Source organism: Corapipo altera, unplaced genomic scaffold, assembly GCF_003945725.1.
Source record: "Corapipo altera isolate COAL_440 unplaced genomic scaffold, ASM394572v1 255, whole genome shotgun sequence".
NCBI classification, from domain to species: Eukaryota; Metazoa; Chordata; class Aves; order Passeriformes; family Pipridae; genus Corapipo; species Corapipo altera.
The window spans coordinates 457,084-478,258 of NW_020884929.1; the positions used below are offsets into that span (position 1 = coordinate 457,084).

The window sequence follows — 21,175 nt, forward strand, 5'->3', positions numbered from 1 at the left end:
GTATGTGAAACACTGCAAGGCAGCTACAGAAACATGCAAAGTACCTAAAACATTTCTAAATATGGACCTACGAATACAAGGTATGTGCAAAGTCCGTCAACAAAGTCGAGCATGAGCAGTGTACAACTGGGCCCTCAGGAAAGGCACTTCAGAACTGACCCAGAAACAAACCACAAAAGCAAACACTCCTGTTTTCAGACTGAAAATTCGGCTCCTAAGAAACTCCATCTGGGTCTCCAATGCCTTAATTCAAACACACACTGCAGGTTCTCTGATGCGAAGATCACGGTTACTTGGGAAATTAAAACACAAGCACAATGTCAGCAGAAATCACAAATTTATTAATCCTTAAATATATCAATCATTTACCATTATGGCAAGAAATATGTACACTGTGTCCCATGGTAAACTGCAGTGTTCCAAAATGACAGAAGTGTATAATTCAGTTGTGGTGGAGAGAACAAATCACAATTTCCTCACGTCTTGGTGTGGAAGACAAACTTGGTCTACAGTAATACGTCAACACCACATGCTATGTTAGAAGTATAAAAAAAAAAAAACACCCTACACCTAATTTGTTAATTTTAAATACAGTTATGCCACTTATAGCCGCTTCACAAAAAAAAAAAAAAAAAAAAAAAAAAGTAAAAAAATTAATGAAAAAAAAAAAATGAGGCCATTACTTTTTTCACAGATCCCATTGGCAGGTTAATATGGCTCAACACATTTATTGTAGATGCTTATTTTAAATATATATTGTTTAAAATCATGTAGTAATTATCAGAGAAGCTTAAATCCATCTACCATACATCCACTAGTAACAACATCGACATGTTTAAGAACTGCTTTTGATTAGTCATCGACACAGAAAGGTGAAATGATACAAATTAGGAAGCTTTTCCCATTTTAAAAACTTCAGGCTGCAGAGTTGTAAGTTTTTAACGGCTAAAAAGGAGCGTGATGGAGATCCCATGCACTGTACAGCGCCGTGGAGAGCAGGGAGCCCTGCCAACAGAACCAGTAACCAATGGGAAAAACAAAACCAACCCATCCCTGTGCTCTGCTATCGGGAATGGAAGGGAGGAAACCGAAATTCTTGCGAGGACGTATTTTCACAGCAACGTGAGGGAAGGAAAACTAGTCCCCGTTACGAGGTCTGCGTTCTGCGCTGGCAGCAGTGTCCCTCCTTTGGCTGCCTCCGGCCAAACCCAACGGGATCACTGTGGGAATCACTGTGGGAATCGCTGGGCTCGGCACCATACGCTGCACCAGGAGCTTAAGAAACCAACAGCGCGTTGAGGGGGAAGAGGGGGAGACACAAATCTGTGGTAAAACCTGTGTGTCCATAACTCATTTCCAGAGAAGCAACAGCAGCAGTGTAATGTAAGTAAACTCTTCATACTCAGCTTTAAGGCCTAATATTTCTCGAGTATATCAACCACACAACTGGTCTATAGATTAACCAAGATATTATAGTTTATATTTTTTTAAAGCCTCCTTAAAAAATTTACAGTACATCCTAAAAGCGATAAAAATCTTTCTCTCTCCTTCCATTTTAATCCTCGAAAATGCCTCTCAATTACCTCTTAATTCCTCACAATTTTTTAATTTTGCTTAATCATCCAATAGGAATTTTCAGTTAAGCAAAATAAGAAAGCAAAAAGGACTCCACGGGAAAACAGAAGCTGCCGACTCACCAGAACACTGACAGTTAATTCTGGAGTGGCCAAGCCAGCAAATGAGGAGCTTTTTCCAGTTTACACAGACTAATAGACTAAGAAGGCTTCAGCTGGTCCAAAGCCAAGATATTATCACTTCCACATTTATCAGTGATTTTGCCCATCTACGTGCCGTAACAAAAATCTGTTTGACAGTAACGGAGCTGCCAGCGGAAATCCTACCCATTCCTACCAGAACCAAAGCAAAATCCTGGGACTCGGGGGGAAAAGGAGGAGTCAAAAAACAGTTCTTAAAAAAAGAAGGTAAAATATACTTTTTCTTTTTTTTTTTCCTTTTTTTTTTTTAATAAACAGGATAGTTTTTAAAGTTGTCTCTCAAAACTTGGCATAAATGGAGGAAGTGACAGATGTATTGTGTATCTACTGCCGTCCATCCAACCTTTTTATTTCTTTTTTTTTTTTTTTTTGCCATTTTTACTCCTTGTTATTCTCTATTTGCATGGAACATTGCCTTCATTGAAATGCTAACAGTGTACAGATGGAATATACAGCAACGTGGTGCGTCACAAATGTGTTACATGAAGAACCTTCACGACTCCATGCACTCAGAAACATGCATGAAGAGAACGGGATGGCCAAGATGGTAAATCAACCAGGTGCGTTGGGTACAGAAAATGCAAGAGCGGCACCGCTGATATTTTTAGCTGGGAGGAAGGAGAAAAAGAAAAAAAAAGAAAACAGATTTCCATTACTGGCAATATCACCACCATGTAACAGTACATGCTCAAGTGTTAGCCAATGCTATTGAAAGAAAACCCCCACCTTCTCAAGATCATTTAACACGATACTGGGAAGAAAACCAAGGGAAAAAAAAAAACCCAAATGCTCAGGCAAAGCATTCTTTTATTTTTCAAACCACTTTACAGCCATTATTTTCCATCTTTACAGGATGCCAGAGAAGCTGTTAAAATAAAAAAGGAAACTGAGGCAGGAAGCCAAAGTGCCCTAAGGGATTCCTTAAAGGAGGGAGGGTCGAATTCAGACGTGAATCTCTGAGTGTAACTTAACTTCCTCAGCGTGGGCATCGCAGGCACTGCCATGGACTGAGGGTGTGTACAAACACGGAAGAGTCAGATGTCATGAACATGCAAGACATGCTAGAGCCGTATGCAGAGAGAAAAGGGGAGAGAAGGAAGGTGTGAGGAGGTATGTGACCAAGTCAGGCTGTAAGATGGCTTGTATTACCGTAGCAGGTCAGGGCCGGAGCCGCGGTGGGGATCCCTCTGCGCTAGGCACTGCACAAACACAGAACACACTCCTTACTCACGGCCCTGCTGCTTTGCCAGTGCACTTAGCAAAGTATAAGAAACTGTAAGCTGTGATAAAGGAGGGAACGTGAGCCTCATTCAGCCTCAAGTTAGGTTTGGGAGTCAGTTTTAGGTCCGACTGCCCCATGTCAGGCAGGTCCACTCTCCGTGGAGAAGCAGACACAGTTTCGGAGAAACATATTAGCACATGTTCTTAAGAACGTGGATACAGAGGAAAATTTCCTGCCATCACTCCTATCACTCAGAGAGGAAATAGACAAGACAGAAACCCAAGCTTGTCTTGTCTGACTCCCAGCAAATTTACAAATAAAATTTATTTATAAACTAAGTACACGCTTTTTGCTCATATTCTTTTCCAAATAAGTTCTCTGCCAGAAGAAAACATTTCCCTATACCTATAGCTATTAAAGAGCTCAGATATATCCTTAGATTTATGCACACTCCCTCCTGTAGTCAAGAAAACAAACAAGCTACTGTGCTTGCAGCAACTGATTAGACATAATATAGGATATGACGCTTGCAAAAGCAGATCACAGCTATAATTGCTTTTGTGACTTGATTAGATCTAAAATTCCTCTTCAGACATGATGTGCAAGATACTTTCTTACAATGGAATTGCCATTATTAACTACTGTGCGTTGGTAATAATTAAATAAGTAGCTGTAGACTGTACACATTTCAAATAAAGGAAGGTTAAACCAGAACAATATTTTAATTAGATTTCTCCTGTAGTTTTCCAAAATGGAGTTATTGCTGCTCTGAGTGGGATAAGTGAAGGTGAAGTTCAGGGCAGCCTAAAAGATGGTCAGGATGGGTTATGGAAGGCAATTCTAGCATGGTGCTACGTGGGAATCTTCCACTCAGACTTGAGAAGACGGGGAATAGAGAAAGGATATGTAAAATAACTAAAAGAAATGACAATGTTCGGGCTGAAAGGGGGACCATCAGCCTAGAGGAGACCCACTAGTCCTGAACACAAGCAGTAGGACTGATCTCATGTAGTATATTTACACTTAGGTGGAAGGTACTGTAAAAAGAAAGGAAAACAGGAGCAGTGTGCAAGAACCACCAAATCACCTCAAGGGCTGGGTAATCCAGAAATGTTACGTGGAATAACAGGAAGTGCAAAGCTGCACGCTCAGAAATAGTTTCTACCTGCTCGTTGGTTGGAAATGAGAATTGAGGAAGAACACGTGGCTGGCTCAGATGAGCTGCTGGATGTGATGGAGATGAGGAAAGTGTAAAAACCATGCCAGAACATAGCAGGGGAAAGACAGACATTGTGGAGTTAAATAAGGCCCTGATCACAACTGGACAGAACATTTCAGAAGAATCCAAGCTAAAGACAAACCTCAAATGAAAAAAAGACAGTGAAGAGCTATTAAGGTAGCCAGGAGAACGGAGATCCTACCAAAAAAAGCCAGCTGAGTTAGTGTGGGTTATTTACTCTTCAAAAATAGAAGGTGGGAAGTGATATGAACAGCCTTGCTATAAAGGAGCTCATGTCTGCATACCTGTCCCCAGCACAGGAGAACAAGGATTAAATAAGAATAACCAAGGATACATTGAATATTACTAAATTTTAGACTGGAAAGTAAGGCATCTAACCATCAGACCAATGGTGTTTTAGAACAATGACATGAGCAAGTCCAAAACACCCTCTGAATTCAAGATTAGGGTGAAGTATGGGATTTATGTGATATTGTTGCCAGTGCTAGACATTTAGGGCTATGTTGCTACCTCAGGGAATCTCTCCTCAAGCCTGAGTCCTGCTCTAAGGCTCCTCCTCTGTGACCCTTTCAGCTTGGATGCCCTCTTGCAATCCCGAAATCTCCTCTGTCTGACCCCATAGGTCTGAACATCCACTGATACAGTCTCAGAAGTCCCTGCTTCTCCTTCCATCCTTGGCAGTCCCAGAAATTCTTCTCTTTATTAGACAGCATGAGCAGCTGCAAAAAACAGCCCTTCCCCAGAAAAAAGGGGGGAAAAGAAAAACCCAAAGGAAAAGATTACATAATTCTCTAGTCCAATTCATGTTATTCTGCTGCAAACACTTACTGTCCAGGATGCCCTGGACCTGCTTCACTTACACTCTACACACACCCAGGCCAGATCCCTTGACAACACACTCCTTTATGAAAACACCAAAAACCTATCTAACACTGCATTTCAAGCAAATGTAGCTACTCTTTATATATAATCTGTTTAAACATTGGCTGTGCAGCTGGAATGTGAGAAACAAAGGACAACGTGGTTCCTCTTCCCATTGGTTTCACATTTTGAAATAAAATAGTTATCCCTAAGAAAGCAAATTTCTTTTTCCTAAATAAAAAAAAAAAAATAAAAAGTTCACCCCCGTGGAAGTTTACACTTCAGCCTATCTTGTTCCTTACTTTATCATGTATTATTTCATATAGAAGAACAGTGGTGCAAGAAGTAAATTACAGAACATGATGAAGTTTGAAGGGTGGAATCTAAGCCCTTAACATCCACGTCAGGAAATTCAGCTGCTGACAACATCAAGATGCCTCACACAGATGTAATTATATCCCAGACAAGGGGCTCACAACTGAGCAAAGCAAGGCCTGCCTAATTTGGCAAGAGCCCAGACTAAGGCAGAAGTCACTGAGGGTTGGGCTCATTAATGAAGGCTGCAGGAAGGAGGGAAGCCGAGGACCCAAGCAGAACCTGCTGAGGAAGCCGTGACTCTTGATCTTGTTAGTGCAACTGTGAGTGTGCTGGATTTAACCCTGCTGACAGCCTGGCCCAGGGAACTCAGGTCACTGCATGACTCCGAGGGCGTGGGAGGGCCTGGACGAACGAGAAGGAAAGATGATGACGGGAGAGATGCGAGGCTGACCCACACAGATGTCAGAGCTGTGAGACAGGGACTACGCAGCAGATAAGCAAGGAGAGTGTGGGAAAGAGATAAGAATGTGATAGCTACTGGGATGACTTAATTTAGAAATTAAATATGTAAACTGGCTCAAAACCAAATTGCAGTGAACGTACCTAGGCCTGAGTAAGCAGAGGTGGCTGGAAACCACAATAAACACGAGTTAAAACTTCAGTTTTTCACGACAGTGATACTTTTTCCTTGAAACTTTCTGGTCAGCACTAACAGCTCCACGTATCCTCTCGCTTTTTATTTTTCCAGATATTCCAGAAATTCTATTTCAGGTTCTCTAATCCTGTCTTGTGTGACTTCTATCAAGCCTTACCTACAATAAAACAGCTCTTTGAGCTGCCCGCTTAGGGCCTGAGTTGGCTCAGTGGGCATCACAGTGGAAACCAACCACCAAAAAGAGCGTTCTTTTAAGAACGATACCACACGCACGGAGGTGGATATAACACACAATAAACAACCGCAAGAAACCACCGTGAGGACGGCTCGTAGTTTTTAAGGCCCGAAACGGCTACGAGACCACGCGGCGCGACCCAAGCCCGCGGCCCGGGTCGGTTCTTACTTGATAGGTACTGTGGGCGAGCCTGAGCGGTGGAAATGGACGTTCTGCCACTTGCCGTCGCGGCGGTGCCAGACGCGCGTCTCCTCGGACTGCATGGTCTTGGGCATGCCGCTGCCGTCCATGTACTGCGTGAGGCGGATGTAGGCGATGCAGGCCGCGTCCTCGCCCACCAGGTGCACGTGCGGGTTCAGGATGATCGTGTGGATCGGCTTGTTACTCTTGGACAGAGCTGGGGAAACAAAAACACACGCGCACACACGCGTTTTCTCCACGCGAGCCCCGTTTTGCAAACAAAACCCTCAAGTGTAGCAGATATAAATGAATAATTGCTGTTCACCGATGGCTGCGACTGATGACTCAGGTGCATTGTAGAAATGAGCACAGTCACAGCATAAAGTATGTCTTCCACGTTCCAATCAAATGTTTAATAGCACATATAATGCCCTATTTAATAAGCACATAGGTTTAATGCATGTATCCACATGGCCACCATCTTGCGTTCCCCAATATTTCGCTTTCACTGTTATGTCTCATAATGTTTGTACTTAATATTTTCAGCCAAAAGAATTCGGCTCTTAACTTATTCTTGTATCATATTTTACTAAATGCTGATGCGTAGAAAAACTAAAAAGCAGTGGTAATGAAAGGAAAAATTACAAGGAAAAATACATAAAATGCTGGTTTGGAGATGGAAGAGAATTTAGGAGTATTATAATCCCATTTAGATTATGGATATTTAGATTTAGGAATATGATAACCCCATTTTATGCTCAGACATTGCTCAGAAATTACTGGACAAGCTGATACCTTAATTTACATTATTTTATTTCCTTTCAAATCAAGTCTGCTCTAAAATGGTTACTTACATCACATGATCCTCCAAAACTTTATTAAATCCATTCTATGGGTAATTTCTCTTTCTTAGAGATGACATGATTGTAATATATATATATGTAAAAAAATATAAATTTATGTTTTCATATATACACATCGACATATACACCAATACAAAGCAGAGCAGACCCTCAACAGTACAGACCGAGTGACTACAATGTCTTCCCCAACACAATCACACACTCACTGGAAATTCTGACTGTTGGTTGCAATCACTGTTCACCACATGATTTAGTGACCTTTCTTTTAAGTACAAGCACATCTATTTTCCCCAGAGAAAAACAAAAATATGGGAAATATCTGAAACTTTCCCCAGCTACCTGTGACACGTGAATGAGCACAGCAGAAATATCCTGGAAAAAAGAACACCCCCTTCCTCTGCCCAAATCAATTGACCCCCAAACCAAAATGCTAATTAGATGGGAGAAACACAGTCAGAAACAGATGAAGATTTGGAAATGAAAAAGGAATGTTTACCATTTTCAAAGTAAAACCGGTGGAAGTCCATCCCTTCTACCAGATTACCCAGAGCTTCAGGTTCAAAAGACGTAAGGCCTGGATCACAGATTTTCCTGTGGAAAAGAGGAAATTCTGTAACGAGTGGTTATGGAACACAGCTCCGGAGAGATTATTTTTAAATGTTTCCTTAATTCCAATCAGGCATGCCATCACACTGGAAAAGAACAGAATTTAAATGAGGAGAAGGAATAAAGTTCTGGTTTCACCTAAATTAGCACAGTTGGCTGGTTACCTCAGGTGGACTAGATTTCATATAAATCATCTTTTCACCAAAAAGGTCCACCAAAGTAGGTCTCACATGTCAGTGGTAGGTATTATATTCACAAGACTTTTTAGTTGTGACTCTGAAAACTGCTGCTGTGCAAACCAAAGGATTTTTTTATGTTTCACATCAGTATTTAAGCAAGATTTAATCACTTTAACTCCACTGGATTTACACAAGCAGCTCCTCTGAAACTGGCGACGTGTAAAGCCAGGGCAAAGCAGCCACGAACATGTTTTGTGTGTCATGAGGAGGAATTCCAACAAACCATAAATACAAGCACAGTCTCTCCTATATAAACATGCATATTTACGTATAGCGTGTCAAATAAATCAACTCTCCTCACTCCCTCCGAAATGAGGAACTCACGTGTAAGCTTCAAAGTCCCCGTTGTTGATGGCTTCAATCAACTGCTCGGTCACCTTGATAATCTCCTGCTTACGAGCTGGGGAGAGATACAAACCAATCTGAGGATGGAAGGCAAAGTGGAAGGTGACAGCTGACAGGTATCCTGTCATCCCTCAGCTGGCACAGCAGCCGTCTCTCTTCCTTTCTATGACCAAAGGACACGAGGTTATACTGCTGCTTTACACTGACTTGCCTTCAGTGCACTCCTGTATCCACGAGGAAATTAAACACACGTCAAGATCAATCCACTCTCCTTTCACACTTCTAAGCATCTTCACTGAAGGATCTGCTGCTTAAAAAGCAAAACAAACCAAGGCCCAACTCCTAACTCCAAATTCAAGGAACTGATTATTGTTTTACAAGCAATGCTCTGTGTTTCATACATACAGGAGGCCTTTACCTTTTCTGTGCCTAATGCTGATTTTCAGGAATCTTTTCAACTCTTGCTGTTTGCTTTGGCCAAATGTGAACATCTAAGTAAAAATGAATTTGGACGCTAAGCCTATAATGAAGATCCTCTAGTGCAAATCTCATAGATTCCATAAAATGCACATATATCCATGTAGGTCTATTTACAACACATTGTCTACTCCTTCTTAAACATCAGAGAATCCATTTGGAAGACCCAAACTTGAAAGAAAAACAAATGCAAGCCAATCAGGCTGTAGCAGCTCTCTTGTGCAAGCCACAATTGTAGTTATCCTGCACACTCCTACACGTGGATTTGACCATTAACAAACGCACACAAAAACATTCCTGGAATGCGAAAACCAAAGTCCTGAGAGAGATCACATTCTTCTTCTAAAAGAAAATGTTGGGGAGCACATACAGAAAGTAAGTCTCCAATGCTGTGCTCAAGAACCGGCATTGTGGTGTTAGCCTTTTCCTAAGTGCACACCTAATATACTCAGAGAAAAAGAACCAAAAAGAAACCAGCAAGGAAACACAGGATGGAGAAACAAGTGGATATAAAAGTCTAGTGAGACTTCTTGTGAGCAGCTCTTGTCTACTAGATAGCATGATGGCTAAGAGCATTTCAAGTATGAACTGCCTTATTTTCCACAAAGATTGTGGAAAGAACAAAGACTTATAATGAAGAGGCCAGAAATGTCCCTATTGTCGTCTGTTTGAACAACACAGATCAGACTGCCTGGACAGTGTATGGCACTGTCAGCACCAGCCAAGGGGTAGGATGGCTGAGTAAGAAATAATGGGGCAGTGTTACAGAAGGCTGGCAAAAAAATCCAGAATGTGCCGACTTTGTGCAGTGAAGAAATTACCAGTTTTGCATGCAACATCTCACACAAATATAACGGAGCTAAAGGATTTGATTAAATAACCCAGTGACACACTTCAATCAGAGACTAGGAAATTACAGACTATTAAATCAGACAGTGGGAAATGAGGTAAAAATCTCTGATCAGCTGCTACACGATCATGAGATCATGTTAATGGATAATAATGTGAGCAATAAATATGCCTAAGGTCCTGCAGTTTCCACATGCAAGAGACATAAAACCACAAGGACACGTAATTTTGGCTCAAGACAATTGGCAATATTTCCTTTTTCACTAACACCAGTCATTTCTTTCCCAAGTCTTACCATCACACCTTTCATGTTGAGATATAAAAGATATAATTCAACATCAACCCCAGAAGGGAGAAATTGAACCATATCGCCAAATTGTTGTTTTTTCCTGGGTTTAGTTCCAAAATGAAATTGCAGTGGAACGGATGTTCTCATGAAGCTTTCTGACAGAAGCCACCTAATATTACAGAATATGGTTCCAGCAAAGCTTCTCTGGGCTGTACTAACATCTAGAGGAGCTGTGTCTGCAGACCTGTCCGTGGATATAAAGCACATCCATCAGGAAGCTCTACGGGCCAGCAAAGCAAGGAAAGGAGATTACAGCAGTTATCACTGGCTCCAATCAATCCACATCCGACTCCAGCACTAGTGTCAGTTCTTCCACTGCCCGTGGAAAGACTTCACAGTTCACGATGTGGACTGTCAGGAACAGGAAGATGTTGCCAAATCATCTGCCTTTCAACTCAGCTCTCAATTTTTTTTCTACAAAATTAAAAGCGCCACGTGAAACTCTACGAAAGCAACTACGTTCCTCTTACCTTTTCAGCAACACACAATTATACACATATTAGAAAATCAGATTTCTTCTATTTAGTGATCTGACGAGTAGTCTCCTTGGCAGAGAGCCAAAGGCAGAGGCGGAGAATAATTTAGGAAGTGGAGTTCCAGAAATTATTTATCCTATATGCAGAACCCTTCGCCTCATTCTCAGCCCTCACTCATTGCAAGGAAAAAATGGTCAAGAAACAAGGCAGTATGAAATAACAGCAGGTGTCAAAGACTAATTAAAAATCTCAGTAGCCACTGTGGTTTTACACAAACCCCCTCCTGATTGTTTTGGGGGGCTTGTTTTTATCTTAGCTTTTGCATCTTCTTGCATGGGTATACAAACAGATACCAAAAGTATTTCTGCTGCATTGTCTTGGAAGCAGAGGTTTAACCTGCAAGGAAGAAAGGAAGGGAAAGGAGATGGGAAAACTGAAATACAAGTAGAAAGTTGGAAGGATACTGGAAAGCAGCAGAAGGAAAGTGCAGCCACGGCCTGGTGGCCACGTGCACCAAGTCAAATCCTTGGGCTTATCCTTAGGGCAAAGAAGAAACAGGGAGGGCTCTGGAGATGAATTAAGGTGAAACGGGTACTGGGAAGGAACAAAGTCCTGCTATTGCAGACAACATCTGACAGAAATAATTGGCAGTTCTTACAGAGGTAAAAAACTACCAAATTTTCATTATAAATTTGATGAGCTCCACGTAACATATGCTCTTCAAACATCTGATTTTTTTTTGCATCTAAATACACATGACAATCTATACAAGGACAACAAACGAACACACAAGGCATTAGGGAAGAGGCATCTGGCCAGTTCCCATCTGCCAGATAACTGTCACTTGCAATCACCATTCTCATTTGATTTTTTCATTATTTATTTTTTTATCCAATAGTGAACTTGGGCTTGTATTGAATTCTAGGACAATTATGCTGTTTGATGTACAGTGGCAATTTTATGCTATTATACTTTTCATTTGATGTGCACCAAGGACTTTCTAAATAAAACCAAAGCAACTAAACTTCCTGAAGAAAATGGACAATTGTGACGAGATTCTTATAAAACTGGTTCAGTTATTTTTTCTATAAAGTGCGGTAAAAGTCAATTCAAAAATTAAAGCCTGACCCATCTACAGTTTCTTAGAATATCACAATGGCTTTCCATGACATAAAATTATATACTCTCTGTAAGCAAAGGCTGACTGAGCAAAAATACATCTATTCTCTTTAAAACAACTGGGATGTGAAGCAAGAACATTGTTAAAAGAAGTCAAAGGTGCTGGGCCATTTTCTTGAAAACTGACCATGAAACAGGCTGTAGATATGGCAAACTTGTGTGGAAAAGATGGTGGCTTTTACAGTCTTTACTCAGAATATGCCTGAAGTAAATACATTAAAGAAAAGACCATGGACCTACTCCTTAAACAGAACCTTTACCCCCACAGGGTCAGTGAGCAAAGGTAATTAATAAGGTTTTAACAGTTCAAAAAATATACAATCCCTGCTTTGGCAAGCAAGAAGGTTTATGACTAATACAAAGGCAGTTGAAGCAAAAATATTATGCAGAAAAGCTATAAAAAGACCAAATAATAAGAAGAGAACAAACAGGAACATTTTCTAACACTGGCTGAAACGATTTCTGCAGCAGTGCTGTAGCACATATGTTAACTTTAAATGAGTCATTAACCTCTAGCTATATTTCTCCACCTTTTTTCCCTGCTCAGCTACAGGGTGGGGGATAATCTTTCACAATTAAAGAACACCATTAACACTAATATCTAAAGAACACAAAATAAGTAGGAACACCATTTAAGCAAAAAGCATCTAACACTAGCAATACTTTAAACATACAAGGAGCAATCTCCCACCCAGTGAAATCAAGCACTGCAGGGAAAATAAAAAAGGTACAAAACAACTGCAAAAACTGTTTCAGGAGGGAACTCTGGGGCTTTTCTTCTCTTCCTGTAGCCCTAGTTTGTAAACTCAATCTACAAGAACCACACAGAAACAATATTTTAATTGCAGAGAGAAGGTACAGGATAAAAATGAGCTGCAGATATGTGAAAATGAAGCCTTCAGAAATATATGTACCAGAAACTTCCCTTTTTGTGAAACACAAAAAAAGAACCCTTGGTAACTCACTGACCACCATATCACCCATCTTTTTTTTTTTTTTCTGAACTGAGATCAGCAATGTACTTCTGAAAATAATAATTTAAGCCACCTTAAGCTTCATTCAGATACCAGAGCATCTTCCTACTGCCATCAGTCCTCTAGATGACTGACTGTGTCATAACTGCAGTGCCATGGTGAAGCAGTAAAGCACCTTTCCAGAAGGACAAGGTAGCCTGGTTCCAGCTTTGCACAGGCACTCCAAGATGATTAAAATGATTTTGCTTCTGCCTTGCTCGCATGTTGTTTCTCAAGGCAAAAACCCTTAAAACTTTTCAGCTCGGTAATCTCAGCTCCACATCTTGCTACACCTCAGTTTGGATTAATCTCACAGCATTTTGGACATGTATAAGTACGGACAAGTGAGCTTGTTCTCTCAATGGAGAGGAATAAGCACTTTCAGGGCACAATTCATCATATCCCAAAATAGATATTTAAGACAAGTGTGACTCATCTGACCTATTTGCATTGACTAAAGGGAGTCTAGACAACTAGCTCAAATACAGATATCTACACTGGGGAGGGTGGCTAAATCTGGGGACACAAATCCTACCCATGGTGCTGTTGTTTCAAAACAGGACAGTCCGTGGCAAGGTGACACTGGGTTGCTCGGATGGAACGGCACAGCATGGGAGATCCCAGCTTCCCTTCTCATCTGAACATCAGCCAACAAACAGCAGTTACATGGAAAGCATACAGCCCCTGATGTTATTTCTACACTCTGAAAATAACCAAAGTCTGCAAGGGAAGAGGAAGGGACTAGAAATTTTATCCTGTGTTGTATAACGAGCTCTGGCTGTGTGGATGTACCAGATCTCATTCCACTTTACAGCACAGACTGCTAAACATCACACAGTGTTCTTCCAAATGATTCTCATTGCAGCAATATCAGAAAATTCTCTGCTGATTATTTCTCTTACTGCTTATACCTCAAATATTCCAAGTAAATAATTCCTGCAAAGAAAATAAAAGAAGCTGTCGCATGAATAAACAACTGCTTGGGTGTCAGATCACCACAAAAACCACGCAGAGCCTCAGATGACAGGGTGTGCTCCAGGGGCCTTCTCATTTAAGAAGTTGATCAAGATGTAGTGTATAAAAAACCAGAGCTTCCCTCTCACCTCACCACTTAACCTTAAATTTTGATATGGGCTAAGACATCTGAGTTGTCATCTTACATGTAACATCTTTTTCCTAGAGCCTGCTGATTCCAAAGACTCATTCTGATTCATCACATTATGATATGGATGGATGATTTGCAGAATTTTATTTAGGTTATTGGCTGGCTTTCACCTTTCTGAAAGCCAGTAAGCCTCCCACTGCCCTAGAGAAAAAAAATAATTCATTAGCTATTTAGGCAAATATCTAAAAAATTATCCCAACGCTTCTCCACCCTGTACTGACAAAACAGATCCAACCAAATGAATGTACCTTCTATTTAAACCTTAGTCATAAACTGATGTTAAGTCACTTGTCACATGCCCTACATAGTATATTTTTATGTGAAATCAATTACATATAAAGACACTCCCTATATGATTATACTAAAAATGACACTAATATTTACACAGCATAGTGAACGTTGGCAAATGTTTATTTTTTAATGACAAATCACCCACAGTGTCAGATCAAAGCTGTATCATGGTCACTGCACCTACAAGATACTACCCTATTTCCCAACGGGTTACTTTAGTTGTGGAATCTGGCTGCTGTCTCCAGAAATGATGTCTGAAGTCCCCATAACCGAGACATTAACAGGGTTTGCTGCTGTGGAAATTTTTTTTTCAACTCTGCTCCTGCATAATCACTCTGCCCATTCAGAGAAATCTTGTTGTCCACTAGTGTGAAAATCAATAACAACCCTCAATTCTGCATCCCCTTCCTTTTAAATAAGGTTTAAAAAGCACTGAGATGTGTTAATAGTAACAATAATCCCCAAATAATAATTCTAAGAAATGGAGCATTTGCCTATTTTGCTCAGGAAAACTGCATTACCTTTTAAATTTGGTAATGAAATTACTAATGAACATCTATCTTTAAATATTAACAGCCATCCTTGCACTATTACCTACCCAGTGAAGCGGGAAATGTGATGCTGCCAGCATTCAGGCCTGAAAATGTTGGGCACATAAGAGATATTCTGGGGATATTCCTGTGGATGGAATAAATGCCTTATGGCTGTATCAGCTCTCAGTGTTACACAGGTCCTTGTCTCTCCTATTAATTCCTCTCTTTTTTAAGGCTCTGAGCAGTTTGCACTGTCGGTATTAGCAGTTCCAATTTATATACGGTCATCCATATATTGATAGAGACTATCCAGCTCCTCCCTGGGAATGAAACTCTCTTCCAGTATTATCTGGCAACTGTTGTGACTGGAAGCAGCCTAACCCCTCACCTGCACCAGCTGCACCCACCCAAAATTCCACTCAGATTTAAAATAAGGTTCAGGCCAATGGCACACAGCCCATGTTTCAACCCACAAGGTCCCTCCCCCTCTAAAGAATTTTGGAGTTAATATATAAACAAGAAATTATCAACTCGGGTCTTTTATGTCCTACCAGCTACTAACACAATGCCTTTTGCCTCTCCTGTTTTCACTGCTCAGACAAAGCCTGCCCACACTAGAGACTTCCTCCTCAGTTAGTTGGTCACTAATCATCCCAGATCTCCCCCTGAGCAGAGCGTGACACCTCTCAGCGTGCTACCAACGCTCCACACTAACAGCTGTCACAGCAGCTTGAACGATGCTTTACCACCGGGGATGCTCAAGAAAGCAACTCGATGATATAATAAACACCACAGGTAATTACTCCTGAGAACCCATCCAGGATCCAAGCCAGAGGGGGGAGTCAAATCTCTCTCTAAGCTGAAAACCACTGCAAAGATCAGCTCTGCAAGATACAGCTTTCGGAAAGACAGACCTATTTACCCTGATAATATTTTCACAACTAATAACTCCTCGCTAAAAAACAGATATCTAAAGAAATATACTCTGCTCTTTTGTACACCCTAAGAACAGGTCATTCCTAGATGAGACAGATCACAGCAGTGATCTGCTGCTCTCAGATGGTGGGGAGGGAGGAGGAAGAGAGGCAAAGGAGACCATCTGAACAGCCGAGTCTCTCAACTTACATAGCACAGAGGAAGGAGTGGAGTGGGAGAGCTCAGACTCGAGCGATTGACTCTCTGAGTTTGCATTTCTCATGGACTTGCCCGCTGAATTGATGGAAAGAAACACAACATATGAACAAACAAAGATGAAGAGGTAGAGTGTGATCAGACTCCGCAGCAGGCACTGGCAGCAGGAGCGGCCGCTGGGGCACGGCAAGGGTGGTGACCAGTGGGATGAAGAAGCAATGGAAGAGGAGGAGTGGTGGGTGGAACTCAACCTCTCCATGTCCCCCTCCTTTGTGAGAGCTGTGTGAGGGTCAAGTACATGTGAAGGAAGAAAAAAAGAAGGCCAAAAGAAAAATAACGATAATTTAATTACAAGCAACAAGAACTTCGAATATCTTTGAGCACACAAACAATGTTAATGATGTACTTTCAGGGGGCAGTGTGGGTGCCAAAGAACAGTTTTAAAGGTCGTGGGTATGAGTGACTCTGTTCAGATGCCAGCGCAGATTTACCCCTGTATCCAGTACTGAGACACACAGGGCTTTGAAAGAGCTTTTCTTAGCAATTTGAATGGTTTTTTCAGGAATGTATGTTCGAAAATAAATAGTTTAAATTGGTTTCTTTCTACTGTTAAATAAAACAAAACCAATAGGGATAAAATGAAATTATGATATATGAAACATTTTGAAACAATGTACCTTAGAGATGTATCAAGTAGCAAAATTAGCCACAATTTACCCAATCTCCACACCTCCACAAATTTTCCCATTGGGAATCATCTTTCTTACTAACGCTTTCATTAATTCATTTCCAGTGGCAAAAAGATACCATGAGAAATCCAGATCTGCTGTCCACGATAAATTTAGCAACTCACCTTTCTGAAAGCCTGTGGGCATTGCTGGACAAAAATAACAGTGGTATTCTACAGCATTTCTTAAAAAAAAAAAAATCAATCTCATATCACAGAGATGCTGCTCAATAGTTCCAGCCTCATTACTACAGCAAGGAGAAATCCCACAAGCAATTCCAGAAGGAGGCATTGCCTACAGTCCAGTTCTCAGCATGTTCTTTCTGTCCACTCCTGTCATATTTAGGAGGAATCACTGTCATGCAGACAAGCCAATGATCAATGGTTAATGTCAGGAATTTGTATTAGCAAGGAACCTGAACCACAGCTTCAAGTCATTTCAGACTCAAATGACGGAATTAGCTTATTCCTTGAATTATTAAAGCTCACTGTTGTTTGCTGAACACTGTTTCTAGCAAAAGAAATATGTTCCAGTCCTAAAAGATGTAAATGTACACATAAGCAAGGCAAAGTTACAGATACTAAGATTTTCAGTAAATACAAAACGCAAAGCGAGCCTGACTTTACTGTCTCTAAGTTAAATACCTGCTTTTAAAAGTGAAAATAGGGTGAGATCCTGACAGGAGAGGAGAATGCTGCATGCATTCCTTGACAGACAGGAGTTCAGAATCTGTTCCTAGAGCCACATTGGTGACAGCTGATATGACAGTTTTAATTGCTCCCTTTCTTAGTGAACCATCTCGTACTGTGCACAGACCCGTGTGTGCACACACTCCCACAGGGCACACGCCCCACAGCCGTGCTGGGGATGGCATATCCCACACAGCCCTACAATCCCCGCTGCTTTAAGGAGTCCAATCAATAAAGAAGAGGAAGAAAAGCACTTGCTGCAGAGCTGAGTGTTCTCAGGGTGTGTGGGCTGGGGGTCTGTACATGGGGAGGAACCCTGTACCTGTTTGTGCAGCCTACGGACGGGGTTTGGATAACGGGAGGAGGAACACAGGGCACAGATCCCATGTCTTTGCAGAGTCATTCCCTGCGAGCTGTGGATCATATTGCAACTCTATAAAACAGGCTAATACTGCTCTTCACTCACAGAGGGGTAGCCCCGTTCCCCCTCTCCTTCTTGGGAAGGAGACCCTCTTCCCATGTTGTTCTCCACGCTGCAAAGAGAAGCAAAATGACTTTTGAGGGTCTTTATCACCTAAGGTGGAAAACATTCCTTCAAAGTCTCAAACGGGGTACAGACATCATCTTGAGCAAACATGAGAGGACATGGACAGTCAGTAATCCGGGAGAATTCTGTCCCCTACCTCTGAAATCCACTTGTCCCTATCAGTATTTAATCTCCAGTGGCTGCTCCCGCCAAGAGCACAGCTTTCTCACTGTTCTCCTAGAAAATCTACATCCAGAAATCAAGTCTGGTGTGTGGGGAGGAAATAATCTTTCCTAAGTGTCTTGCTAAAGCATGAAGCTTGAGCTTATAATAGCTGTCAGGGTTGCAGGACTGCCTATTCCCTGAATCATTCTACAAATTAGACCCTGGGGGCACTGTTAGCTTTAATTTATAATAAAACAATCTGAACAGCAGCCTCCAGTGGAAAGACGGGAAGTGTGAGAGGAATACTAAAAAGTGAAAAACAAGCAAGCTTCCAAACAATTAATAACAGGGAGATTATATTTGCCCTTTAAACAAACAGAAAAGGAAATCCCTGTACAGTAAGTGCACAGGGAAAGACACCACCAGTGTCTTGTTCCTCACACCTGTGATTACTGCCAGCTCCTCTCTGCTGGCTTGGAAACACCATATAGCGTGGCCATCCAAGCTGCTCTTGGCTGTGATACTGCAGAATCAGGTAAATTATGTTCATTGTTGGCTTTTTTATAACTGTATCCCTGAGATACGACTCTGTGTGCTGAGCTTCAGACAGGATTGTCTAAAAACCCTACTGTAATAACACCACCTTATATCACCACGCAGAGGCCCTATAATTAAATTATTCATTTAATGAGCCTGGTTGCTAAAACTCCACGTAGTGGTTTGAAGGGAGAAATACAAAGTGCTATGAATAAAGGTAAATTACACTGCATTTTCCTAGGCATCAGTTGTAGTTCCCTGTAATTGTTCTCTCATTTCACATTGACTTGAACCACCATCACTAGGTTGCATCCATTCTCCTGTTTCCATTCTCACCTGTACGTATCACATTGTTCCTTGAGGCCAAAACCCAATCTTTACTGTGAATTAGAGGTACACAAACCTAATATTCTCTTTTCCAAACCCTTTTGTTTTAAAACATAATGTTATTAAAGTAGGTACGAGTAACATCACAGAATAATACCTAGAGGGAGGAAAAAATGGAATCAAAAATATTAACTGTGAAGTTACAAAACTAAGTTGATATAAAAAAATTATTTTAGTTTCGTAAAGAATGGAAGAAGATTAAAATAAGTGTATGGACAGAACAAAAGAAAACCACAAAAATACACTGGCATCTGAACAGAATAAAAATGAAAATGGTGACATAAAGAAAAAAAAAAAAGCAAAACCCAAAACACAAACGCATGTTAAACACAAACTGAGAGTTACAAAGCACTGACTTACACATTTTTACTCTACTGCTATTATTACTGGAACTAGTATCTTAGTTAAAAAGCAGTAACTTTATATTCTTAACCCCAACACAAGGGAAAAAGGTGTTTTGGGAACTGAAAAGTCAAAGTCTGAAACATATCAAAAGGAATTTCTTTTAAAGAAGGAAAAATAGTATTCTCTCAAAGGATTCATTAGGGGTTTCTGTGGTTAACGACCTACTGAAATACATTCACAAAACTCATGTTACTGCTTCTCCAAATGTTCCAAGCTTAAAATCCTACCTTTCACATCCTCATCTTCGATGGTTGTGTTGGAACTCTCTGTTGATTCCTGTTGAGAAGTAAATATGAGTAGAATGTATCAAACAAGCCAAGCCTTATTTGCGTGCCTTGGAAAAGGACAGGATTAGTTACAGGAATCATGCAAAGCCTTGAAGCAGGGTGGGATGTCATTCACAAACAAATGGGCACACACTGATTAAGACATTTCCACCTGAAAGGGATGGCACACAGCGCCATTCTCTACAGAAACACATTTCCTGCCGTCTGATGCTTTTACTTCACAGGAATGTAGAGGAAACTTTTTTTTCCTTTAACATCCAACTGTACAAAGTCCATCTGAAATGTCACATGAATTACCTCAGCCAAGTAGGAGAGCTTGCCATTTTAAGCTTAGTGATAAACCAACTGTGCAAAATAAGTCATTCCATTCCAATTCCACCTTCTAAATATGCAGAGTGCTGCCTGCTACAATTTACAACCGATTTTCTGCTCATGTGACTTATGCAATGGATATTAAAATGAAGCCTCGTGGTGATTTAAGGCATATTGGATCAGATTCTCTCATTTTTATACTGCCGTTGTGATAACTTTTTTTTTTAGTAATTTTGGAAGAAGATGGAGAATGGGTAAATATCTGATAACAACGTTGACAAACTAAGGCTTCTCTGTAGCAGTGTTCTTCAACCAGACATGTAGAGGAATGACTCATCTACCAGACAGTTTATTCTTAAGCCATCACACTGTTAAAAAGGCAAGGATATCGTATCTCAGTCTTTCATGAATTACCAGAAACATGAAATATTATGGACAAATTCAACAGGACACTGTCAAATCTAACAGCTTCAGGGAGCTGGAAAGTTTTTAAGTTTGATTTTTTTTTTTAATCTGTATACTTTCTTAAGAAGTAGAATACAAATTATATTTTTTTAAGTTCACAGCTCAATAACAAAAAGGATTAACTGATCTGGTTTTTTATCAGAGAAAGAAGATAGGACTGGTATTGTATTTAACACTTTAAAGGATTTTATAATTAAGCAATAAGAGGCAAATTTGTCAGTGCCCTTCATTTACTGTGTCCTCACAAGGCTGAGCCAAAGGAATGTTCAAAAGGCTAATGCATTACTCAGACCTTAAAAAAAACAAAACATATGTGCATTCATAAGTAAAACTACAGGAATTAATTCACACACAAACAAAACTGAAGAAGTCACCATGCTGGCCCTGCCCTGGCTGTGTTAGACATTTCACTCTACACGGATGTATCATGCTCCGTCACTTCAAATATTAGACAAAGTACTTATGAGTGAACAAAAACCCCACACAAATACAAGTTGTAAACACCATGCAAAGCTCACAGGGCAGATGTAGCCTCTAATACTGAAGCATCCACTCCAGTTGCCATACTACAACGATCAGCCTTTCAGACAAATTTGGGAGGAACTCTCCGCATTGAGTGGTTTCGTTTGTTTGCTGTGACCTTTCGGGACATTGAGTATCTTAATTGCTAAG

The 21,175-nt window shown here is 40.7% G+C and overlaps 1 protein-coding gene across 28 annotated transcripts in view; it reads right to left on the bottom strand.

The window, feature by feature from the left end:
• CAMK2D (calcium/calmodulin dependent protein kinase II delta) overlaps window positions 1-21,175 on the bottom strand; it is a 118,083-nt gene that overhangs the window by 1,601 nt on the left and 95,307 nt on the right. For 16 of the 28 annotated variants that reach the window (XM_027658965.1, XM_027658962.1, XM_027658982.1 and 13 more), the window contains 4 exons: window positions 19,667-19,715; window positions 8,519-8,594; window positions 7,846-7,940; window positions 6,475-6,703 (listed from right to left, as the gene is read on the bottom strand). In XM_027658965.1, the coding sequence (XP_027514766.1) occupies window positions 6,475-6,703; window positions 7,846-7,940; window positions 8,519-8,594; window positions 19,667-19,715 (449 nt within the window). Of the gene's footprint in view, window positions 1-320; window positions 2,384-2,924; window positions 2,975-6,470; window positions 6,704-7,845; window positions 7,941-8,518; window positions 8,595-19,666; window positions 19,716-21,175 lie in introns of those variants that run through there. The other 12 variants (XM_027658993.1, XM_027658988.1, XM_027658990.1 and 9 more) reach the window with 3 other exon arrangements.